Here is a 26,480-nt window from a genome sequence, read left to right on the forward strand (position 1 = left end):
AACTCAACAGATTTATCTATAAATTCTGATGAAAGGAACATTTAAATCCATATAAAACTATGTTAAACTGGACTGTTTACAAAAACACTCATTTGTGCAATTTAAAAAATTTTTTTCGAGAAGAAGTTTGACATCTGAATTACACTATTATATCTTTTTAAATGAGGACCTATTTGAAAGTAGTACATGTTTCTTCCCTATATCTGACACAGTGTCTAAAAAAACAATTGGATTTATCTGGTTTAGTACTTATTGCATGTATGCAGGGGAAATAGCTACATATAAGTACTAGCATATCAGTTTAGTGGATATTTCTTTTCTAGATATTTAATAAGCAAGTTGGAGATTCAGATTAAACATCATTTTCTCAAGTTTAGAGCACAATATGAGTCACCAGCATCAGCAGGTTACATTGGATATGCTTATTTGGTGGTGTTAGATAGGGAAACTTGTTTTATAATACATCTGGAGAAATGCAAGTGGGCGTCTCAGTTCATCTGTGAGCAAAATGTTCCACGTTGTTTTCTATCATGCAGATTTTATCCCCATGCCTAATAACAACTACTAATATCTGGGATGATATTCTAGGTGATTGAACTATTGAATTTTCCTCTGAAAACACAATCATATATAACATTGGGGCATCTCCCTTTTTCTGTCACGGTGTTTACACTATTTGTTGTAGCCTTGCCCAGTTGAAATTCAGAAAGACTATATATACTTCAGCTTGTTCAGTTTGTCTAATAAAATCCAATATTTGGGACTCTAGTGGTGTAAACTATTTAAAGGCAGCTAGAAAGATACCAACAACTCTTTACTGCTGTAAAGTATTGCTTGCCTACAAAACCAGACTTGTTAAATTATCTTGTTTTAGTCTAAATAAAGCTGTATTGCAAAATGCAGATTTCAGTGGTGTTGTAAAACAGGTATGTCTTTTTTATCCAAGTTTTTCAGCTTTTAATAACAATACTAAATCTGAAAACCTATTTATTTCTGGTTTTAAGCTGTTAATTTAAGCAGTTGTTTGGTTCCTCCTTTTACCACCCAAACTGAAAATGTTTCCTTATAGTGAATGGGCTGTATAGTTCTCTTAGCCCCTCTTTGGCCAGTTTTCTTTTAATTTTTTTAAAAACACAGTACAAAAGACGAATTGCTTCTTCAGGAGAAGCTCTGTAACTGTAAAGGGACAGTAAAACGTGTATGTTCCAAGAACCTAGACACCTAAGTTGTCCAGTAATTGGTTTTTTTAAGTGTCTATTCTTGACTTGTAGAAATCTGAGCAAGAAAAAGTAAGGCTGCGCTTGGATGAATGGCACCTGAAATGTAACCACACTGTAGTTTCCTGGGTGTTAATATATATGCAGCTAACACAAATGAACACAATTAGCAGGAAGTCCTGCATCTGCTCGTTAGGCTCAGGCTGAAGTGTTGCCCCCGTGATGAAAAAATGCATCCCTAATATATGAAATCTTACTGCAGTATCAGTTTGGCCATTCGTTCTTCCTGGCTGACGAGTTCTCGGGGGCTGTTCTGCACCCCTAAAAGAGACAAAAGTAAACACTGGTGAAAGGTGGTTGAGTCCCAGAGGAGTGGAATTTGGGGTACTACAAAGGAAATTTTAACTTTTGAAGAATGATTTGGCCATATTTTCTACGCATAAATTTGCCCTGTAACTTTGAAATATTTTGTTTAGAAAATTCGAAATGGCAACTGTCACCATAAACCTCTAACAGTTTTGGTTTAGATTTACATTTCAATTAGTTGGAAACCCCCTGAAAGTGGAAAGAAATAATTCTTCAGACAACTTTAGAGATACTTTATTTGAATATTTCTGATCTTAAGGTGATTGAAAAGGTATTTTGCATATAATAAAATATTTTTTAGGGCTTGATTTTTTTTTTTTTAAGGCAGTAACAGCTTGGCTAATGAATAAATCTCTTTTTCTCATTTACCTATGCTTATTTCTTCCAATGCTGCAAATCACTCACCTAGCTTGTAAACCATTTTTATTTCTAATTAGGATGCCTAAATGAGAAGCTTTTGAATTTCAGATATATGTACAGAATTTAATTATTTGCCTTTTCTTTGTTAAGAATAGTAAAGTATGTCCTTGATATTTCAGAATCTCTCTACTTTCTCAGCTAAGAACATGAAAAGCGATATCCCTCACAAGTAGGTTATTCACAAGGATATTTTGCAAAAGGGCATCGAGATGAGTAACAATGTAATGAAATGTTCTTGTCACAGCAGTGAGAACTGGGAGATGCTGATAACGTAAGCATTTTGGAGCATTATTTCCCATTTCTACGCCATTGTTAGGCTCTGTACAAGTGTATTACATAAATGAGTATTGTATGCATCGATTTGCCTTTTGTAATATAAGCTGTGGGTGCTGGAGTCTGCCTCCTGTATCTGGGAGTGTGCTGCTGCTTATAGAAATCTATTGATGAAGTTCTGTGATTGTGCTGCTACTTTCAAGGGCTCAGGTGCTGGATTTTTTTTAGGACTTCAGATGGCCAGTTTTGACCTCTGGTTTTATCTGTCAATTCATCCCTGCCTGAATAGGTCCTTGTCTCCTAGCTGCCTTATCTTGGAAATATAATTTGAGTAACTAAAGTGAAACAACTAGCATATACGGAGCAAAGGAGTGCCCTGATTTTCATAGATATTAGTAAGAGACTTGCAAGTCTGAAGGTGTTTGGAGGTTTTGCATTAATAATTGTGTTGCAAAATTAGGTTCGAACACTCTTCTAGCTGGAAGTTGTCCCCCTCCCTCAAAAGAGTCCTTCTAGATCAGGCCTCAGGTTGAACAACATCAAGTTTAGATAATGCTTCTTACATTTTTGTTAGATGATGGAGAATTTGAGAGTGTGAATAGGAAAGAATTGACTTGTTTGTGTCCTTCAGACCATTTGCTTTGAAGACCTCTCCAGTTTGTAGCTTGTTAATGTATCCAGGCCTGGGACAACTTATTTTCCCTGAATCCTTTGGTTTTGGGGTCCAGATCAGGATGTGGAGACTTGGGATTGGATTTCAGTTAGGATGAACCTAACGGACCAAAGCACAGAGCTAGATTTGCTAAGTCTTTAACGTGGGTCCCAGAGAAGATGGCTTTCCAGCATGCAGCGCAACTTGCAGCTTCACTGTATTTTGTCCATGCTCTTGGTACCTCTGCTGCGTGGTGCTCTGCAGCGCTGGGGTGTGACACGTGTAGATCTCGTGCCTTGCCTGGAGCCCCTACGTGCAGCTGACACTTCACTGCCGTCCTTTGTCTGGCCATAGGTCTTGGGGAAGAAACTGGCCACGGGTGGGCTCCATCTTGGTGTACCCCCACAGCAGAGCGGCTTGTGCCACGCGTGGAGGAAGGTTCAGATGGGCAGGTGCTGTTCGTGGAGGAGGTTAGCGTCTCCCCTGTGGGAAAAGCGTTGATGTGCTGGGAGCTGCTCTCTCTGCACGGCCACGGACCTCCGCGCGCGGAACGGCCAGGCCGCCCCGAGGGCCCCTGCTCTCGTCCCTCGGTCACCGCCCGGGGGCGGCTCCGGGCTCCCGGGGCGGTGCCGCCGCGCTCCGCCCCGGCCGGTCCCCGCGGCCCGTGACGCGGCGGGCGGGGCGGGGGCGGCCAGAGCCTGGCGGCGGCGGCGGCGGCGGCGGCCTCGGCAGCGGCAGGGGAGCGGCGCGGGGTGGCAGAGCGGGTGGCTGTCGGGCCGGCAGGATGCTGGAGATCCAGCTGGACGATGGCGGCGTCGGGGGGTACCCGGGCGACGATTATTGCTCGGGGTCGGTGATGTCGGAGCGGGTCTCGGGCCTCGCCAACAGCATCTACCGCGAGTTCGAGCGGCTGATCCACTGCTACGACGAGGAGGTGGTGAAGGAGCTGATGCCGCTGGTGGTGACGGTGCTGGAGAACCTGGACTCGGTGCTCACCGACAACCAGGAGCACGAGGTGGAGCTGGAGCTGCTGCGGGAGGACAACGAGCAGCTCCTCACGCAGTACGAGCGGGAGAAGGCGCTGCGCAAGCAGGCCGAGGAGGTGAGCGACGCCGCCCCGCGACCATCTTGGCCGCCCGCCGGGCGGGGACACCGCGCCGCGGCCCCGCTGCGGCTGACGGGCCGGCAGGGCCCGCGGTGGGGGGTGCGGCGGGGCCGGCGGGGCGAGGCCGCGGGGGCGGCTCGGGCCTGTGGCGGGGCCGCCTACCCGCGGGCTTCGGTTCCATCTCCTCGATCCGCCGCCGCCGCCGGCGGGTCCCCTCCTCCCCGGGCCCTCACGGCGGGCCCGGGGCGGGGCGGGGAGGCTGGGGCGGCGGGGGCGTCCCGGGGCAGCGGCCGGCGGTAGCTTCTAGAAGGGGAGCGCGGGCGGCCGGCGCGGGTGTGGGCCCGGGCCCTGCGAGACGCGTCCCCTCCTGCGGGGGGGGGCGGGGCTGCCGCTGCCCCTGCCCCTGCCCCCCCGGCGGGATCCTCTCCCCTGGCCCGGGCAGGCCGCGGGGTGGACGGCCTGGCCTGGCCCGGCCCGGCCCGGCCCGGCGCCTTCCGCAGCGCCGTGGAGCCGGGCGGGCAGGTGCCTCTGCGGCTGATCCGCCCCTGTAAAAGCAGGAGAGAAAAAAACTAAACAAAAATAGCTGCAGTCCTGTGGATTTGAAGAATTCGCTTTGGAATGCCAACAACACATAGAGGACTTGACATTTATGCCAATTTGTGGCTTAAAAAATACTTTTTAAAATTTATAATTTCGGTGCCGCCATACAGCTTTTTTAATGTCAGCAGTAAGCTATTTAGTTGGAGCAAGAAATTACCTTTAGAGTATAGCATTTGATTTTTGAAACTTGTTTTTACCAAAACTACACCTTGAACCTTAATAAAATACTTTCCCAAGTTAGCATCCGCAGTTTCCTGAAGTATGGATTCATTCCCATGAGAGCCATGTCAGAGCTGCTCAGCTGGGAAGGGGGATTTGAAAGTGGATCATGAGAAGAACAAACCCCTCTGAGGGAAAGGAACGAAAATCCTTGGGTTACAAAGACTCAGATGTAGACAAAACAGAGAGGGGAGGTGACTGCACTCTGTCTTCTTCCTACATCTGCGCCTGTCCCTGCTGAAATCAAGAGCATCTTTACAGCCATAAATGAGGACTATGAACCCTAGGTTTTGCTGTTTAGCCTCTTGAAGTGATAGTCTGTGAACTGGGATAAAGCATTGGTGGTGGAAAAAGTCCATCACCACCATGTCATCCTTGTTTCACTACACAACTTCTTAAAAACTGGGTTTTTTTCCATCTTTTAGACTTAAGAAAGAGCAGAAGATTTAAGATTCAGTAGTCTTACTTAGGAGTCAAGTTCTGATAAGGGGTAGTTAATGAAATAGCTTTTGAACTGGAGAACCATGTAAAGCCCCATGCAGTATTTTCACAGACGTGTTCTTGTTGCTTAATAATCGCGTGCAAGAATCTTGGTAACTTCATGAGGAGGACACTTGTGGTCCATTACTAATACTGAAAGTGAGAGCCAGTCAATTAAAGTTTTAGTCCTGGGTTTTAATTATGTATTAATGGACTAATAAATAATCTTTTAAAATTCTTTTGAATGCATGTAGGGATTGAAAAATTATTCTGAATACATGAGACTTTACTTATTAAACATTGTGTAGAGACAGTATTTTGCCGCTTCTGAGAAATAAAATTTTTTAAAAGTGCACTATTTATGGGGAAAAAGAAGGGGACTACAAATGGGGAATGGAACAGTCCAGTTAGAATGATCTTGCATCTTTGGACTTGGGTGGATTTCTGTTCTTGACTTACTAGATGCAGGATGTGTTTTCTGGGAGCAAATGTAGTGACAACAGTTACATTCCCTGCAAGGAAACTCAGGAACCATAGCACAGGATACTGTTTGCTGAGATTTCAAAAGCACCGATGATGATGATACTCTGTCATCCTTATGTACAGCTCAATGTAAATGGGGAAAAAAGTGTCTGCAAGGAGACTTGTTACCAAAAAGGAATAGATAATGTGCTTTTTATGAGAACAAATAAGTATTCTGCCTCTACATAATCCCTGTTACAACGTCACGTACGGAATATATGGCTGTTATTTCCCTCTGTATATAAGAAAGTACATTATTTATCTGCACCTGTTTCCCGTATGCCGCTTACTATGCAGTAAATTACATGTTAAGGAGGTGCAAATCTATGTATTACAGAGAATTCTGCTGTCCACCAGATAATTGTAAATGATCAAAAAATAGAAAAATGTTTTTCCCACCAGAATGTGGATTGCTGTTCTGTAGCGGTGCCCATAGTAACCAGGGAAGGTCCATCCCACATCTCGAGCACCATTCAGCCTCCTTGTGCTGTTCCTTGAGTCTTGGGGTGAGATCTTCACTTTTAAGTGGGAGGATCCTCCTCTGGGAACAGGATTTGACCCCAGTCTTGATTCCTCTCTGCGTATGAGTGCTAATTACAACAAGTAAATTACTTTATATTAGTTTATTAATTTCAAAGTAACTGAAACCACAAGTGGGCATTGTTCTCTGGCATAAAAGTGTGCATTGTATTGTCTTGTTACCGCTGCTGCAGAACCATCAAATCTTGCTGTTTCATCTTTATGCAGAAATTGTGCACAAACAGACTCTATAGGTACGTTTTGTTAAATTAGGACTGTTTCTAAAAACTTTCATTTCCCTTCCACTAAAATGCCGTAAAGGAAAGCTTTCCTTCTTAGTACTCTTCTGTCTCTTTCTCTAAGATGATTCTGTATATTATCTTTTAAAACAATCTTTGCCAAGAGCAAATTATTGCTTTATTTTCTAAACACTTGGGCTGCAGAGTGACTCCATATTTTCCACTTGTCCTAAAATAGGACAGCAGAAGCACCTGGGCAAATGGATTGAAAATAGAAGTTCTTTGGAATGAGGTGGTGCTGTCAGTCTCTGTGATTACAGGGCTTAGTACACAACATTTCAGTTTTCCGTGACCTCCAAGCTACTGAAGATGTGGGATTGCACCAGATTTTCGGTGTTTTTGTTTTCTTCCCTCTGTTTCCTATTATGTATGAACATAGGGTAATTATCGGTTGCATGGTATGATGTTTCGAGGAATCACAGCCTTGTTTAGTTTGGCAGGGACCTCCTGAGATCATCTAGTCCAACACCCCCTGCTCAGGTGGGGTCAGCTGGAGCAGGTTGCCCAGGACGGTGTCCGGTCAGAGTTTGAGCACCTCCACAGATGGAGACTCTACAGCCTCGCTGGGTGACCTGTCGCAGTGTTTGACCGCCCTCACAGTGAAAAAGTGCTTCCTTGTGTGCAGATGGAATTTCACGTGGTTTAATTTGTGCCCATTGCCTCTTGTCCAGAGAAGAGTCTGGCTGCCTCTGGCTCCCTCATCCTCCCTCCCTGCAGGTACTGAAACACACTGATAAGATCTCTCTGAGCCATCTCTTCTCCAGGCTGAACAGCCCCAGCTCTCTCAGCCTCCTCTCCTATGAAAGATGCTCCAGTCCATTTACCACCTTTGTGGCCCTGGTATTTGTGATGGTGTATACTAACACATGGTATTTATTTATTTTTACTGGCCAAGTATTGTTTTTAGCTTGATTTCTTAAGGAAATAAAGCCTGTGTGATCGCTCTGTTAGGCAGTTGCCCCCAATAACTTAGGGAGCTGGTGACTACTTTCAGCCATATCTGTTAAAAAAAAAAAAAAAAAAAGCTAGGTGGTTTTTTTTGTTGTTTGTTTTTTTTGGTTTTTTGTTTGGTTGGTTTTTTTGTGAAAAGCAAAAGAGAGAAAGGCCAAGTGAAGGTCCTGCCTGGAGGAGAGACAGGCAGAGCTTGCCAGCGTGCAGGTCAGTAGCAGGCAGCAGGACAGTCGGCACATGGGTCTGGGGCAGGTGGGTCCAGCCCTTGTTAGCCCGTGGAAATGCTGTGTCTTTCTGGTGTCTGCTCAGAAGACATGTGGGGGTAGAGTTGGGATGGGGATAGGGCTAGGGGACACCAGCAGAAATTCCCAGGGAAAACAAGCTTTATTGGGTCCACTCTTAATGAGACATTTTGTTTTATCTAAGGCGCTTTCCTAATCTTCTGGACTCTTCTTCCCTTGAAGAAAACCACCACTGTGTGCCCTAAATGCTGGTTTCTGCAGAGATTGTCCATCACATTTGGGCACTAATTCCAAGATTCATGTGCACATGTAAATGAACATAAAAGCTTTCACAGATGCGAAGCACAGAAGCACGGGGCCGGTTGGTGTACGTTAGCATTGCTTCTTGGAGGTCAGAAAAGCAAGGTGGATCTCTGCCAGGTGTGGAGGTGGCCTTCTGACCTCTCGCATGAAAACTGCTTCCAGTGAGATTTCATACATCTCAAGGGAATGGTGGTGGCTGTCCAAAGAAACAAAAAGTACGTTAATAGCAAAGTAAGATCTTGGTTGATTGATTTGCAACATCAGTTAATGCTCATTAGAATTTTTTAAATGGATGCTCATTTAACATGCGTATACATACGGTATAGAGATAAGTACCCAGTGCTGGTTAGGAGGTCTGACCCCCTCGTGAAAGGCTTTTATTGTTTGTGTTCTGCACTACGGCAGTCCAGCACCTGGAAGCAACCTCCATTGGAAATTGATTAAAGGAACCTCTTTCTCAGTAAATGTGACTGTTGTTTCTAAATGATGACTCTTCTGCCTGTGGTGGTAGGTGTGTTTCTAGGCTGCAGGCATTGGAGGGCAGGTGACGCTGCCTGCGTCAGCGTGGTTGGGCCTTTGCTCAGCTCTGGGAGCGAGGAGCCAGCATGCGACCATGTGGCAGAGCCTTCTAGGCTGCATTTCTCAAAGACTTGTCTTGCTGTTGGACCCGACCGAGAGGTGGACAATGTTGCTCAGAGCTGCCCAGTGATGTGACGTGAGCTTTGGCAGCGCAGGGACCCCTTGAAGCAGTGTGTGCTGCCGCGTGTGACATTCCTAGTGGGCTTTCTTTTGAGTTGTCATCTTCTGGGCTTCCCAATGGGTGTATCTGTGCTCTGGGTACTTTCACAGAATCACAGACTGGTTGAGGTTGGAAGGGATCTCTGGAGGTCCTCTGGTCCAACCACCCTGCTCAAGCAGGGTCACGCAGAGCAGATTGCCCAGGACTCTGTCCAAGCAGCATTTGAATATCTCCAAGGATGGAGACTCCACCACCTCCCTGGACAACCTGTGCCAGTGCTCAGTCACCCTCACAGTGAAAAAAGGTTTCCTGACGTTCAGAGGGAACCTCCTGTGTTCCAGTTTGTGCCCATGGCCTCTTGTCCTGTCACTGGGCACCACTGGAAAGAGCCTGGCTCTGTCCTCTCTGCACCTTCCCTTCAGATGTTTATATACATTGATGAGATCCCCCTGAGCCTTCTGTTCTCCAGGTGCTCCAGTCCCTTCATCATCCTTGTGGCCCTTCACTGGACTCTCTCCAGTATGTCCCTGTCTCTCTTGTACCGGAGAGCCCAGCACTGGCCACAGCACTCCTTGGTGTGGCCTCACCAGTGCTGAATAAAGGGGAAGGATCACCTCTTCGACCTGCTGGCCGTAGCCAAGGACTCCATTTGCCTTCTTTGCTGCAAGGACACATTGGCGGCTCATGTTTAACTTGGTGTCCACCAGGACCCCTGGTTTTCTGCCAAGCTGCTTTCCAGCAGGGTGGCCCCAGCATGTAGTGATGCCTGGGGGTTGTGCTTCCCCAGGTGCAGGACCCAAAAAGGATGTGAACCGTAAAAGCCCTTTGCTGGCGTTGCCACTGTGGGACTTGTGTTCGAGGGACACCTGGGTGTCATCCTTTCCTGCTTCCAAAAAAAAGCAGCATCTCTGTCTTCTGATGGCATGTTGCTGTGGCCATCGCTTCCTCTTTATGGCTTGCTATTTGCATTGTTATTTTACACAATAAGCACGTTCACTTACCAGTATTTATTTTTATGTAATAGTTGGAGATGCCCCTGGTGTTTTGTTTGAAAATCAGTGGGCAGTGCTTTGGGAAGAGATGGTCCTTTGTGAGAGGCACAGACTGTAGTTGCTGGAGGTTTCTGTGTGGCTTGAGGTACTTAAAGAGCTCTCCAGCTGGGTGGCAATATTGCGAGTTCACTAGCTCCTATCTGCATCTCAAACAACAGAAACGCTTTTGAAAATCACCCCCTTCCTCCAGTTTGTTAAGGCATACTTTAAATATTGTCCATCCCTCGTACCCTAATTCCCTTTAAGACGATGGTGAGGAAGGGTGATAAAAGTGGTGCTCTGAGCTCCAACCTCTGGTGTTCTCCACTGTGAGCGCTTTTTCCCTTTCTGCCTTGTATTTTTTTTCTCTGTGAAATGAATCATAGCCTGGGAAGGCACTTTCTGTTTCCCCACCCTGAAACCTGACCTCACAAATAGCTGATTAATGGGAGTTTCTGCAGCTTGATGGTGACCTCATCGCATTGAAGAAGAAAAGCATTTGGGAATAGCAGATACCAGATAAAGAAAGGCTTTGCTTATCACATGGATCCTTTCCACCATGTGCAGTTGAAAGTAACTGGCAAACATGAAATGCAGTCTTACTGCACAGCCGTCTATGTCCAAGATCTGTCTCTATACTCTTCAGAACCCTCTTCGTCCATTCCTGGAGCCTGCAGGCACTGTCAAATTTCACCAACAGAATGAGCAGCAGAATCTGTGTCGTTATTAGAGGGTTCTTCCAATTTACCTTGAGTCCTCTTTTGCAATTGTCTTGATTTACAAAAGTTGTTGGTCCCAGAGAAACTAGATTCTTTATTTTCATGAAAAGTACTGTGATATTTGTAATGATTTTTTTTCTACTGAGCATGCAAATGTTAGATTTCATATTTATGATACGTTCTTCCTTGCTGTAAGGTTCCTTACTTGCTGTAAGGTTCCAAAATGTATCCATTTAGTTGTTCAGAAGTAAAAAGCAACACAAGTGTGAGTGTCTGTAAAGTGATCGCACGTCTTCTGGGTGAGACAAACCTTAAATCATTGGGCTATTAATCATCTTTTCTCATTTTTCTCCTATGTCTTTTGTCAGTGATATCACTTGAACATGATTCAGAATTGATCACAATATTGCAGATTATGATTAAAACTCAACTGAAGATAATAAAATTAACTCCATATATTTAAAAAGTAAGCAACAACAACAAATGTTTCTGGAGACCCCTGTGTTTCAAATTCATATCTAAGTAGACAGCATTAGTTGTAACAATTATAATTTTCTCCTTGCCCTCTTAAATGGCAAAATAAACCTACTTGCCATCCTCAATAGTGACAACCAGTCAGTGCTTTGGCTTACGATCAGCACATCCACTGTGTGAAGGATGGTAATCTTTAGATTCTGAGCATGCCTTTCCTTACAAAAAATCGTAGCAATAAAACTAAATAGGATTGTAAGTCAAAGATTTAACATCCTGTTGCTTGCCTGCTGATGCAGGACTAGGATCAATGTTAATACAAATAACAGTGTTAGAGATAATTCTTTCCTTCCCCTGAAGGTGAAGTAGGGGCATTTGCTGGGAAATAATTAAATGATGCCTTTTCTCTACTCAGATGTGAGGGTCGAGAGCTGCCTCTGCAAGTGGAAGGAGGATTTGCTGCAGGTCTAGGTTGATTCCTGTCCTGCCCCTACCCCTGTCAACATGACACCGGGGGAGCAGCAGTCACTCTCTCCCTCTCCACAGTATGATTTTAGTATTATGGCAGTCTGCCCTTTTTTATTTGCTTCCTTCTTTGTGCATCACTCCATTAGGAGTAATGCGAGTTGGCACGTGATAGGGTGCAGACCGGGGGCAACAGCGCTGATGAAACCCAGGCTGGCAGCAGTGTGGCGTCCTGAAAGATGCAGAATGTGCCGGTCTGTTCCCGGGACCTCGTCTCCCATGGGATCTGTCTTGGTGGTGGCCTAGTCAGCACTGGTTTTGAGATGCAGGAGAGAGATGTATCCTCTTGCTGGTGAGAAGCCAAGCTGGTCTGATGGAGGTGGATCAAATGCAGACTAAGAGCTAAAGTACAAGATGTAGTGCTTTGGGGTTAGGCAGAGGAAAAGATGCTCTTAGAAATGCAGAAGCAGCTTTTCCTTCCCTCTGCTTTTTTGATCTTCTCCCCATAAAAAGTTTGTGTGCAGAATGCTTTTTTTAATTTAAAAACTATAGATTTTTTTTAGCATACTAGAGATGTTGTTATAGGACAAACAGTTGCTGGAAAGCCACTTGCTAAAAACGTTTGATCAGTTATTCTGAGTTTTTCTAATAAATGAAGTCTACACTGATTAGATGAAATGAATTTGGAGACTTTTCAATTTACAGGTTTTATTAAATTAACAAAATTGATTTGTAACAGGCAGTAGAAACTGACCATATGATAAGTATTTCTAAATTACTTCTTTATGAGGAATCAGGCTTTCCAAACGTAATGACCATCAGCCCTTGCCATCTGGTAACCTTACTTCATTCTCACTAATCTTGGAAGAAAAAAATCTATATCCAAACACAGATCCTTCATACAAATCCTCTTTATGTCACTCAAGCTTATGGCACTTATTCATAAATATCAGTGTGTTTTACTAAAAATTACCTTTAAAGTAAAATTAATCTCAGCAAGCACTATGAGCTGTTACTTTATTTAAAGAACAATTCAAGATAATAATTCTGGATGTTAGTTGATGGTGATGATCTGGGGTTATGGCCAGGTTTCCTCTCAACAGGTTTACCCACGTAAGTCAAATTGTAATCCCCAAGTGGGCTTTGATGAGAATTTTTTTTTTTTTCTTTTGATGAAATGAAGCAGGCTGCTTCGTGGTCACTTTCTGTTCATGGCTCTGCAGGTGGATTTTTCAAGGATGTTGTTGGGACGTGCTATGTATATGAAGGCAGAACTTAGCATTGGGGTTTTAGGAGGTAGAATTGTAAGAGAAAAGGCAAGAAGGTCTGGGAAGGTTAGGACTTACTACCATTGCAAATGTATTTAAATAACTGTGATGGCTGAAGTTTCAAGAAAAATGCCTAGGCATTCTTCACTTTTCTGAGAATGATGCAATCTTTCATCTAGCAGAGGCACCCTGGCACCTTCATTCTTCCTCTTGGCTGCTGAGGAGGATGAATATGGTACATATCTCCATCATCATTGGCTGTCATGGTGCTTCTGACAAGCTGTAGCAGGCTAGATCCTTTCATGCCTCTGGGGAGGAAGCGTGGGGTGTTCCAGGGGAGAGGAACTGCTCTGTTCCTGTTCTTATCTTCTCCTGCATAGTTCTCCTACATAGTCCTGGAGCTCACTGGGGAGTGCTGGCCAGGCGGTGGCTGCTCTCCATTGACTTCAGGTGGTGAAGGGATGTCTGAGCAGCCAACTGGACTCTCTCCTGCTTTTCCAGTGGGAAGCTGCTTGGCATTTCCAGGAGACTGCACCATGGTACTCAAATACTACATTACTTTGTGCATGTGAGCCTCATAGACTCAGTCTGTGTCACGCTGACTGTGTCCAGCCCTTGCTTACTGCTGTGTGAGGACCAGCAGATCTGTGCAGGGCTGCCATTTCATCTGCCTGCTTCCCGATCAACAGTGATTTCAGTTCTAGCCCAGTCTTTCAAATAGATAGACCATCAGTCTGAGGTTGCACATTGATGTCGGGAAGATTGACAGCTAATCTGCATGTCCAGGGACGCCACGCATGGGCCATGACAAACACTGCCATTCTTCTGTATTTTGTGGTAGAAAATCCCTTCTTCTCTGCAAGGAAGTGGTCAGCCTTCAAAATTGATGTATCAGGTGTGGCATTGTGTTTGCCTGCAATTCACTTTGCAGTCTGTTGGGCTGCAGGGTGTCCAGAATGATATCCTTGGAGCTGTGTCTTGCTTTGCAGGACAGATTGCTTTAGTTCAGGTATCAATGGGAAGCATTGGACCTTTTGCTCCTGAGCTGGATGGTGATGTGATCTCCACTGGTCATGGACAGCTGCTGGTGTCTGCCTTGTCTCCCAGTGCCCTGATTCAAAGGGACCTGCTTAAGGGAGGATGCGATGCTCAGCTGGGTCTGACAAAAACAGTTTCAGGCTCTTATTTTTCTTTCCTGTTCTACTTGGGGCTTGGCCATCCCAACCTCAGCCACTCTGCTTTGTGGCGTGAACGCTAGTTGCCTCTTAGTGCTAGAGCAGACCTGCTCATCCCCCTGGAGAGGGGAAGCAAGGTAGCAGCATCAAAACAGGCTTGCCTGCCCTTCCATCTGTAGTGTTTTGTGGAAAGGTTTTCCTGTCAGACACATGGCGAGTTTCTCCCAAAAGATAATTGTAGATAGTGATTGTAAATCCTAATTTAAAACAGGAAAATTAACTAATCTGTTAATGATTGGATATTTTCAACGTGTATGGCCTTGGTGTATTCATTGCAGAGGTGCCTGTGGTGGTAAAATTAAGAGGAATCTGGTGTTCTTGGCATTTAATTTGGTGCATATGTTCTCCTCCAGCATTACTTAAGGAAACTGTATAGATTGTGTTTCAGAGTTATCAGAGCTAAAATCAGAGTGAGTGGTTTCAGAGCTAAGAGATTTTTCAAGTAACTGATATATTAAGTAGTGTTTTTCTTACTAAATCTTAGAGTTTTATATTTCATGGTGATGATGGCATTAATTGACTGCCTCTGTCTGCATCTGCCTTCCCATTTCACTGCATTTATTGTTGCTAAGTTTTAATAATCTCCCCAGAAGCCCATGAAATGGATTTTTTTTTGTTAGTGAAATATCCACTGATTTATATTGGGTATAATGGAGTATTTCTCATGTGTTTCTCTACATGGTCTAAATTAGACCTTCCAAAATCTAGTTTTAAAGCTCATCTGAAGCTCCACTAGAAAAGAAATTAGCCCTACCTCCAATAGGAGGGTTAAATTTCGACCCTGAGTCCCTGCTGTGGAAGCAGAAATGTTCTATTATGTAAGACATTATCACAGACATGGATACTACATCTGCTGAGTATTTCAGAAGAGCATTACTAGATTGGTGAAAGTTCTGTACAGCTTTGAGACACCTCAGGATTGCTTCCTATGAAGATCTGAGCAGCTACCAATACATTTATTTTTTTCTTTTAGATCGTGAAGGTGCAGTACCATACAGTATGACACATATCCGCTAGAAATATCCTTTCCTTTGAGATGAAAGAGAGATTCATGGAATAAGGATGAAAAAAAGTATTGAGAGAAATACAGAAGGGTGGCCGTGGCAGCTGGCCTCTTCACTTTCGCATAATGCTTAATAGGCTCTTCTTGCACAAGGAATTTGTCTTCTCCAGTGTTACGGCTACATGAAGAGTGTGTGGCTTGGTAGCTTTGCACACAAAAAGCTTTGTTTTTAAGGTGTGTTGGGTGTACTAAATTGGATTTGGTATCAATTTTATCCTTAGTACACTAGAGTGACTGAAAATAAGCTCCAGTAACTGATTTTAATTATTTAAACAGAGATTTTGCACTCTAAACGATCTATTTTATTTTATCACTTTGTGCTTTTCTGTAGTCTTTTAAAGACAAGTTGTTTCTCACTTGTTCGATGCAATTTGGCTCTATGTATATATAAAATAAGGAGATAGATACAGTATTTACACGCATATGCTTAAGAAATTACATTAGTCATACTTCTTCCTGCATTTTCATTTTATTAGAAAATGGTGAAAGACTTTGTTAGAGAAATAATACTTTTTCATTTGTGATTTGAACATAATAGTGTTCAACAGGTACTACCATATTTTCACATTCAATCTCTGAGCATTTATGTTTAAAAGCACATTAAATTTAAACTGTTATAACTGTTATTTTTATCCATTGATTTGTATATACCTTGTACTAGGTGCTTTGTGTCTCCAGAAGTCTCCTCTACTTACTAGCATAACTGGAGAAGCCTGCTTCAAGGGGCTTCCCAGCGCGGTGCCTTGGCAGAGTCCTGCGGCACCTCCAGCTCTGCACGGGGGAGATAGAGCTTGTGGTGGCCTGGCTGTGGGTGCCTACTGGGGCTGCACGGGGTCTCTCGTTTCACTAGTTGTCCTCTCTTTGGAGGTCCCGGTCCAGCAGAACACATGCCATGCGTTCAGCTTCAGGGACATCACAGGCTCCATCAACTGCCACACTGATCACAGCCATGGTGTTGAGGTTGTCCATCCAGTGATGGCTGTCAGCTTCTTCATTCCTTCCTTGGTGGCTGTGGCTTCAGCAGGGGCTGTACCCTATTCTAGGGCCCTGCCGTGGGCCTGCAGGCAGCTGACCTTGCCCTTCCCACTAGCCTGCTACGTGTTCTACTGCTCACTTGCACGGTGGTCTTTGGCAAATCTTTTACTCACTTTGTTACAATTTTTTAAATCTGTAAACTAATGATTTAAGCACCTCTTAGAATAGTTAATATGGTTTAACACAATTTTTCATCTCGGCCACCTTTTGTAGCAACATTAAATGCAATTGCAGCGTCTTTGTAATTCCAGTTATTTCAAACACTGCCTACATTTTACCAGCCCCACCTTAGTCTCACCTCCCTGGTTTCTTTCCTTTTCATTCCTTCAGCTGGGTGGCTTTTGTAGTGTGTAGCCTGAGTTGGATCGAAATTGCCACATAATTTGCACCACAATTCCAGATACCAAAATACATACGAATACATTTTAGTCCTCACAAAGGAAGAAAAGTTTGCATTACTAGCTTGCATAATTTAGATTTTTTTTTTCCTTTTTAAAATGTTTGTTCATTAATATTTGTTTCATTATCCATTGTTATCCATGCTCTGTTTCTGTTCAGCATTTAAAAACAGTGCATCAGTATCTTTTATCTCCCTGAATGGAGGCTTGTGCTAAATTATGCAGGAAGCAGAAAACCATGACTTCAATAATGCAATGTCACACATGAAAAAATTCAGAAAGAAAGAAGAAACAGGGAGGCAAGAGTTTGCATAGTGGTTGTTGGGTGCTCTCCGCTTCCTGCACTTGTGGTATGATGATCTCTATGATTTGGGAGAAAATTAACATCTACATTCTTGAAATAAGGAAAGTTATCTTAAACTAGTATTTACCGTGTAATTTTACTGAAAATGTCTCTGTCCAAGTGTCCAGCTTTCATTGTACAGTCTGTTGTGGAAGCAGTGTGTGAAGCAGGAGGCGTCACGATGTGATGGGCGTCCGGCATCCACTCAACCTGTTGTTTTAATACTGAGTGATCTATTACTATTTGTTTATACACACACACATATAGGATAATATTAGTATTAAATATGTATGTAGCTATAGTATGTATAGTTATAGCACTGGGGAGTGTCTTGGTTTAAGTTGAGTTACTCCAGACTTGATCCCTACAGGCTTCTTACCGCATGGTAATTTTTGCACCAAGTCTGTAACTGTTTTGCCTCTAGCGTTCTTAGAAAGACACCCACTCCTAATTAAAAGCTTAGGACAGTAACGCTGGAAGGGACTTCCTGAATCAGCATGTCCAGTCCCTTGGTATTGCAGGCAATTGAGTTACATAATCCGTTTCATATATATATATATATATAAAAAGCTTTGTCTGAAAACCATTAGTTAAATCTCCTGCCTCTACTCTTCTGAAAGGTAACCTTCTAAATTGCAGTGGAGGGTTTGGGTTTATTTTTTTTTTTTTAATTCATGGCCTGATTTTACTGGTTTGTTCTTGTGCCAGCGTTGTCTTACTGTTAGTAAGTTTTCCCTCTATCAAATAATTATGTCTTTGCTGTGTTAATGGAAACTGGTCCTGTCCTATCTTGGTCTCCCTTTGCTAGGTGTTGGAGCCAAGATCTCTGTTCCCTCGCTGAAGAAGGTGGGCAAGCTGGCCTGTGCTGTGCGTCCTGCTAGCATGGAGATGCCCGTGTGTCACCTGGCCAGCCTAGTCCTGTTTTACAGATTCCCTCATTCCTCTCTTCCTTGAGTAACATCTGGTGCTTGGGTTGATCCTCCCTGAGAGGTAGGAGGAATAATGGGTGGTTTTCCAGGTACATCTTACCAGTGCTTCATACAGTGGCGTGAATGCTCTCCTGGGAGTGTCCCAGTGTCACATTGCCTTTTCCAAAGTCCTAGTAATAAGATTTATGAGGGCTGTCACTTTCGTTAGCATGGTCCAGTGCAGTCTGTGTGACATAGGGTGGCAGGAAGTGGCAGCGTGTCCATCTCCTCTTTGCCCTCCTCATACTGCAGTTGCATCTGGCCCAGAGCACATCACCGTGGGGCCTGATATACTAATTGTTCTGTCATCAGGTCCTTCCTCTCGACCCTCCTCATCACAGCATAAATGGCTGCCCCTATGTGTGTGCCCTTGCACTCATGTGCTGTTCAGTCGCAGTATTGCTCTGGTCTTCAGCATCATCCAGTTCTTCCCCGTGATAGTTTGGTACTTTTTAGTGCTGATGGCACCTCCTGGTCTTGTGTCATCTGCAAGACTTCACAGTCGCACCTCCTTTCTTGTTGGCCATGCTTGCCAATGGAAATATAGGACAAGGCTGTTCTCAGGGCAGTTTTGAGAAGAACTCTGCTAGCAGCCCATCCCTTCTTTGTGCACCCCTTTCCTCCACTGCATCTTCTGTCCCAAGCAAGCATGTCGTTAATCCCACCAGGAGATGTGAGTGGCAGGACGGGCGAACTCTGTGTCTCAGGCAAAGCTGGAGCAGGGTCGAGGGTGTGGGTCCCCTCTGCTTCTCCTGGCTCTGCCGTAGGACCAGGGCTACCTCACGACAGCATCTTAAGAGGAAAGTCATCTTCCTTTGAAAAAAGACTCAGATCCCTTGCAATAGCAATATAGGAGATTGTAATCTGTGAAATAAATTTCTTTTCTGTTGATTTATGCAAAGACCAATCTATGACTACAGAGTATCTAGCAGATAAAAGATGTCTTTTTGACTTCTTGAAGTTAGCAACAGGAACAAAAATCTTTATCTCCAAGCTCTGCAGATGTAAAGGAAATGTTATTTCACTAGAAGGTTGTATGCTTTTATGGAGATAGAAATGTTCCTTCAGGAGTGCATTTGTTTTTGAAAAGGATAGCAAAGAGGCACAGGGCATAGCTCAGAGCATCTTTCCATCATGAAACTGTGTGCTGCGTGCCCTTCTGGACTAATAAACTCTAAAAACTAAGTTAAAAATACAGTTAAAATGGCGTTATAATGTGTCAGAAAAAATGGGAAGGAGGAGCAAAGGGTTGTTCTCTTTTATGATGTTTTGGCTGTTCTACTAATAAATGGCCTAGTTCACTGTCAGCTTTATTTGAGGTCAGAGACCTCAGCCAAGGTCAGAGACGTCAGCCAAGGAAAGCTGATATTTATTTTTCCATATTAGATGCATATTTATGTGTAAACATCTTCATGTGAATCAGTGTTATGTATCTTAAGTATTCAATATAGAATTATTAATATAATCATGCATTCCTCATATAAAACGCCTCCTGGTCCCAAGGCTGATACGTAACATAAGTTGTACTGTCAATGTGGTTTGAACTTAAGGCCAAGCTCTGCAATGAAAATGTTAAGAGTTTTTATATCACAGCTATCACAACTGTGATTGCATAATTGCTGAACACACCAGAAGTGGGGAACTCACACAGAGTACAGTAAGAGCCATTGGAGAACACAGTTGTGATTTGCTGAGTTTTGTGATGAGTTCAGGATAAAATTTTGAACAAGCAAGACATTTGAGATGGTAAATTATCTGTGAGTTTTAGAAAGTGTGGTGTAGTCAGGGGTTTAAAATTGTTGATTGCTTCATTTCACAGTTGGAGCTGAACTTCTTTTCAGCTTGTGGACTGTCTGCTGTTTGTCAGTGCACTTGTGGGAGTGTTACAGTTTGGTCTTTTGAACTATGCCTTATAAAATTCATACTTGAGGTAGCATCTTCTTGTCTGTGGTAACTAAGATCCTTCGGAGATGGAGAAGATATGGGCTGTTATTAGAATTCACACTTACTGATTGCATATTTTCTTGTGGCACAGTTGCTGTTTGGGGTCTCCTTTATATGGATTATGGATGTATTGGGGTTTCACTGTGCGTTGATACCGCTGGGGAGCATCTAGGCTGCCGGGGGATCTGGGGTTTGCTCTTCAGGTGCCATGGGTGGGATTGACCTGGGTCACCTGGAGAAGGGCCTTCTGAAGGCAAGGGCTTTCCAGGAGAAAGGGTGAGCATTGCTTGGAGCACCCTGACTGGAGACCCATGGGTCTGTCACCTCAGGGCATTGAAGAGCGAGATGAGTGATTATCAGGTGAAATGCAAGGAGTCCCTTTTTACCTGTTAGTGAAACTCTGCTCTGAGGGAGCCAAAACATTTCTAAAATTCATGTCATGTTAGATACAACACATTGGAAATTCAGGTATGCTTTTATCACTGTGCGTGGGCTGATGGCCATATTTTTCTATTCGTGTGAGGGTACGTTTCAGCTGTTGAGACCAGCGAGGGAGAGCGGCTTTAAATACTTGCAAAACCTTTGTTTTCACAAGGGAAACACTAAATATGTCTGTACTGCTTCTCTTCTTGCATGAAAACATTCCTAGTTTCTACCAATGGAGTGAAGTTAATGGTGTAAGGTAGACAAGACTCAATTCCTTAATCTTCTACTTCAGCTTTGCTAAATAAATGACTTGACTTTAGGGATAAAAATCTGAACATCTATTCATAGTTTGAGATTTTTAACTATTTGTTGATTTTTACAAAGCTCTCTAATGCTCTTCTAAAAAGTAGCTGCATCACTGTAGGCTGGCTCATAAAGTGAGAAGCAGAATTCCCTTGATGTTGACTACTGAAACAGAAGTTATTTCCTGAGGGAGCATTTTGCTGATGACCACCGTAATTCTGAGAAGTGGCTTAATTTAAAGATCCTTTTTCTGATTGTCAAACTGAAAAGATTTAACACTCTGTTCCTGAAGCTCTGGCACTGTTGGTATCCGACTGTGGCCATTGCCTGTACAGGAGCTACAGTAAGAAAGTGTGACTTGCTGATTTGAGTGTCAAATACTGTGTGGTAGACATCTGCTTCGTAAGGAAGTAATCTCTCTTCCTGAAGTTGCTATTGAGTGAAATGCCTCCTGTTAAGAGACCAGAATAAGGTCTTCACCTTGAGTAGCATGTAAAACTCAGCAGCAGCAGGCCTGAGAATTGGACTGGAGACTTGGTTTTGAACAAGTCAGAGTTTAAATAGCCAGTTGGCCTCTTTCTTTGTTGTGGCTTTCTAAGACAAAATACTGTCAACACAACTCCCTAAATTGCCAACCTAATTAGGTGCTGCCAGGAAGCTGTGAGGTGGACTACACAACCAGCGTTGCCTTCCTTGTCTGCGGGCTTCCTGCAGGTGAGGTGACCTCCCCTGGGAAGTGGCGCGCAGCACGAGCCCTTCCCCACTTCACCAACAGACCTAGTTTCCTAGTGGATGTCTCTGCCAGGTGTGTATTCCTCGCTTCTTCACGCAGCGCCGCTTTTGCACCCACAGCACTGCCATCTCCTGCCAGCAAAGGGACGAGGGGAGGGGTCCGAGACTGAACCCCCAATGCTCCCTTTGGTGTGCAGTACCGTGGCACACACTACCAGCCACCACAGATTACGGCCACGTAGTAAGATTTCTGCATATATATGCCTCGCTGTCTCTCTACTTGATTTATCCCTGATGTGATGTGATGATTTCTGATTATATGCTGCTATTTTTAGTCATTTTCTTCCTTTGCAAAAGGCAGTAAAGCAGGAAATCAAGCAATCTGCATTGTACCACTGCTTTTCAGAGGAATACTCATTCTTTTGCCTTAAGATGATTTTATGCTAGATATTTTCCCTTTAAAAACTAGGGTGTGAGCCATTGTTGTTTGTCATAATCCTGGGTTATCACAGACCGGTTATCCTGCCTGAAATCTTGGGATAGAGGCTGGCAGAAAAAAATCCATGTGACTAATTTTTATGTGTAGCATTTTCATACTCCAGTTTTCTTAGATCACTGAGGTGATTAATTGTTTAACTGTAACTGTTCACGTTTAGAAATTATTATTTGACAGCAAGCGTAGAGGCTCTGGAAAAACTAGTAAAAATGATAAAAAATAGCGAAAATATTAATGCTGTGGTCAGCCTTGCTATTGAGAACTACTGGGAGTGTGGGCTGTTTCTTCTTCCAGTGCACCCATCTACTTTGTCATAGTGGGATTTAAAAAAAAAAAAAGAGTACTTTTTCTTAACCATCCGTGGAATTATCTGGTCCTTTTTATTTCTGTTTTCTAAATGTCTTTACTACGTCTCCATAAAGATGGGGCTGGGAGCTGTGAAATCACTGAGGTGGGGGTCTGAACTGAGCTCCGTGCAGTGAAACCATTAAAGAAAATCAGTTGCAGCACCTGGCTCTGCAAATGCGACCCCTTGAAATCAAGGGCAGCTTATGAGCTGCAAGTTAAGCCTGTGATTCTTTGCCAGCACTGTATTTTTTTTGCCTCTTGGCAGCACTAAAGTGAAAGAATGCAGTCAGCAAATTTGCATTTCAGTTTTTAAACTTAGTGCCCTGGGCATTTTAATTTGTGGCAGAGTTTTTTGTAGATAGTGTATCTCAGTTATTTTAAGATGTCTTTAAAAAGACTATAAGGCTATGCTGTTTGGTTTTGTTTGTGGGTTTTGGGTTTTTTTTTGGCCCACTCTTACCCTGTTAAATATTTAACTTTATAATGAAGCAAGAGTAATATCTGCAGTATCTGCTTGCAGTAAGTCATTGGAATTTGTACTATTTCTGAGGCCAGAAGTATGAATTTGATTCATGTGAATATTCTTTTCCCTTATGAAGGCTTGCTGATTTTAGTTAGCACCCACAGAGAGGTGGAGCTTCATCTTTGTGCATTGAACATTTGTGCAGCATTTAGATAGGATTGGCTGTGCACAAACTTCGATGAAAAACACAAGAAACAAGAGTAAACCAGAGGGATTCTTTTTCTATTGTAACTGGTTTTGGTGCTTTTTGTAAATATTACAGACAGAAAATGTTCAGATGGGAAGGTGACTTTCAAGTTAGTGTCCCCTCTGCTTGTTTATTTTTAGGAGGTTTAAAAGGTCCGGATGAAGTCTTGGCCCTCTTCAAGTTACTGAGAACATTCCCACAGCTTCAGTAGCACCAGGGTTGTACCCCCCCCGCCCCAAGAAATGGAAAATATGAAATGCCTATGGACGTTTATTTACTGAACTGGATTCACTCAATAATATGTGCTTGGTTGTAAAGCATAACTGCCTCTGTCAGTCTGGTTAATAAAAAAAAAGTATTAAAATCCTGTATTCAGTTTGTGTTCTCTGTTTCTCCTGCCCTGGTATGAGTTTCTAGCAACATGGGAAGGCAAGGGTCGGTGCAGAGAGCACCATGTGGTAGGGGGACTTGCTGTGTGCTAGGAGATGCACCTGGCAGGCTGAGTTAGGACAGGAGAGAAACCGTAGCCAGCCTGGACGGTGCTGCTTGGCTGGGCCATCTGCAGCCATATACCGTGGTCCATGAGCCACAGCTTGAGGACTATGGCACAGCATCATGCCTCTGCTGTCTCTGTTTCTGGAGGCTGTTGTTCACAAGAGTAATACAAATGTACCTGAAGTGCCTGTTTTCCCCAAACTACTGGCACTGCTTGGTTGTGCTTGTGGATGTGCTCATATTCCTGAGCAAGGTCATTTCAATCTCTGCTGCTTTTAGTGGCTAGTAAGGCTGTTCCCTGGATGCTATATGAAATGTCTGCTGCTGGCTTATTGGAAAAAAAATAAAGCCTGCCTGAATACCCTGATGAGAGCTCACTTGTATCATGAAGTATGAGCAGCAGTGACAGTGTGTGCTAAGCTGTCTTCTCAATCAGGAGCGCGCTTTCCTCAGGGACGGCCCTGGCAGTGAAACCTCTCCTCCTCATCCCACTGGTGTGGTTGTTCACTCTTGTCTGGATCTGGGACTTTTCCTGCTCTCAGCCCTTCAGACCTTGTGATGCACAGGGAGAGCCTCAGGTGAGATGGCTTCTGATGCAGGAGCAGCTAAAAGGTGCTTCAGAGATGGGGAGTAAAGAGCCCTTGGGTCCCTGCGCACAAAAATGGTTGTTCAATCCCTTCAGCAGACAGGACAGGATATACTGCAATACATTTATCTGAAATGCTGTTCTTCCCTGAGAATACTTAGGGTAATACTAATTTTTAACATTGTTGTCTCCATGTTTCTTCTCCAAATGGTTAATTGATTTCTAGTTTTCTGTTTCTTTGATTACTTTTAGGTTGCAAAAGAGACAGGACTGAATAAGAAGACTGAGCGATATTTGTAGAAGACTTAATCTTTCCATCAATTTTGTCTGTATTAAACCAAAACAGCAGTAGCAAATCCAGGAATCCTATTAAAGTTGACCTACATAGTGGGAATAAAATTGGGCTTGTACCTTCTTTTGCTTCCTAAATTACTGTTGGGAAATCTGTGAATGTTTTCCTTAAAGTCCATTCATTTTTATTGCTGCTAAAACCATCATTCCTGCCTGGCCTGGGTGATGTGCTCTTGGATGGAGAACTAGGAGCAGGAGGGCATCTTGAGCCAAGAGGGTAGTGAAAGCTGAGCCAGTGCAATGTGATGGGGATTTAGCCCTTGGCTGTAATTAAAAGGGTTTGTCAATAGAGCTTTAGCACAGAGTGGTTCCAGCAAAACCCTGCGAGGAGATGGAGATTATACCAGGAAAATAGCTCTTTTGTTGGTGTAGCTTCGATCAGTCCTCCAAATGGAGCAAGTTAAACTGCTGCTTCTCTAGGTCTGTTGCTCAGTGTAGCTGTGTCAGTTAGGATTTTTTTTTCCTTTTTACTCGCTCTGAAATTACATTGTTACTCTGGAAAATGTTTCAAAAATAAATCTGAAAATTTACAAAGCAGATTGCTGTATAAATTTCTCAAAATCCATAAAACAGATTGCTGGATATTTGTGAGTGACTAAGGGATTTCAATGTTTAATTGACATGTCAGAGAAAAAACGCTTACTTAAAATTCTAAAACCTTGTACAGTCTTAAAGTTTAATTAAAAAGTAAATGTTTAGCCTCTGAGATGACTCCTTTACAGTGGAAGAAAGTGATTGGCATTTATGGTATTTCTAGAAAATACTGCTGGAAAACAACTGTAAGGGGGGAAAAAAAGCCCCATATTGCAATAAACTTGGGTGGGAAGGAAAAGAAAGTTAAAAGCCCAGTTAAAGATTAAAGGCACTGCAGAACACTGAGTGCAGGAAAATGAGACGTGGCTAAAATGCGTTTGATTGTTTCTATAAATACAGGTATGCAGGAATGAAAACTGACTCATTGTTCAGATGAATTTACTGAACAGTTTTAAAAGTCTGCAAAAATAGTAAATGATGTAGCCTTTCAGTTGTCTACAGAGAGAAGATCCAGTTCATGAACATAATGACGGCTCCAGTGTCACTGCTAATTATTCCGGTAAAATAGAAGATGTGCACAGGGCTTATCCTGAGAATGCAGTCAAATACTGTGCATATTGTTTCATGTGCGGAATTTAACAAAGTAATCTTACTGTGCATTTAAATGCATTCATTTCCCTGGGAATCTTACCCAAAAATCATTTTCACCAGAGTCTGTCTCTTAGAGTACAATGAGGCTTTACTTTGTTAAATTAAAATTGCCATGCGCTCTTGAGCGGCATTATTTGTGGAGAGCAACACTTTCCCTGTATAGAGGAGGGTGGGAGAAGGCTTTTCTTCCCCAGTATTCATACTTCTAGAAAGAGGAGATTTCAGCCAGCCGATGTGCTGGTGAATCTGTTAGAGCTCGACCTCAGGAGCATTTTGCAAACAGACGGAGAGGAAGAGAGGCAGGGCCAGGAGCAGAGCACCCTTGTGAGCTCCTCATAGCCCTGAGTTACCTCCTGCGGGCTCCTCTTGTTCTATAAACATCTTAAAGGCAGATTAAAGCCGTCTCAGCTTTATTTCCTGCTCTCTCTCTTCCTCTGCAGCTCTGAATCCAGTGCTGCTCCTGGCCCCAGTCGTCCTCTTGCTGCTCAGCTGATGGGTTTGTGTTTTAATTACTGGACTGGTCGATGCAGACGACTCTCTTTTTAGCTTCCTTGGATGTAGCTATTCAGGAGTAATGTAACAAGACTTGAATTTTTGGGTTCTTAAGGCCAGAATAGGACTTGTTCTGAAGCTAGTGAGATAGCTTTAGTATCCTACACCATTGTAAGCATGGTGGGACTGCGCTTTAGAGTTAGTTTGCTGTGGAGAGGCTGTATGTGGTTAACAGAGCAAATGTTTTCTGAGCCTTATGGATTTTTCCACAAGTTTGTGTCAGGGATGTTACTTAGAACCAGCTCAGTTTCTGAGTCCAGAAGTATGGATTAGGGGTCGTTATTGCGTATGGGTATGCATTAGTGTTTCGTGCAGAAAAACTCTTGTGACCACGTATAACACAAGAACTAGGCTTGCTTAAGTATACTCAGAGATTTGAAGGTGCTGTTCACTTTCCAGGGACCCTGTTTAGTGTAAATATTTCATGAAAGCAACTGTGACTACAGCTT

General features: G+C 43.5%; 2 protein-coding genes across 19 annotated transcripts in view; both read left to right on the forward strand.

Annotated features, from left to right (window-relative positions):
- The window catches only part of TMEM204 (transmembrane protein 204), a 203,080-nt gene that overhangs the window by 173,681 nt on the left and 2,919 nt on the right, over positions 1–26,480 (forward strand). The window lies entirely within an intron of this gene.
- Positions 3,641–26,480, forward strand: part of MAPK8IP3 (mitogen-activated protein kinase 8 interacting protein 3) — a 77,345-nt gene continuing 54,505 nt past the window's right edge. For all 18 annotated transcript variants that reach the window (XM_075515478.1, XM_075515487.1, XM_075515486.1 and 15 more), the window contains exon 1: positions 3,641–4,030. In XM_075515478.1, the coding sequence (XP_075371593.1) occupies positions 3,713–4,030 (318 nt within the window). In that variant the 5' untranslated portion in view covers positions 3,641–3,712. The remainder of the gene's footprint in view (positions 4,031–26,480) is intronic.

Source organism: Mycteria americana, chromosome 12 (genome assembly GCF_035582795.1).
Source record: "Mycteria americana isolate JAX WOST 10 ecotype Jacksonville Zoo and Gardens chromosome 12, USCA_MyAme_1.0, whole genome shotgun sequence".
Taxonomy (NCBI): domain Eukaryota; kingdom Metazoa; phylum Chordata; class Aves; order Ciconiiformes; family Ciconiidae; genus Mycteria; species Mycteria americana.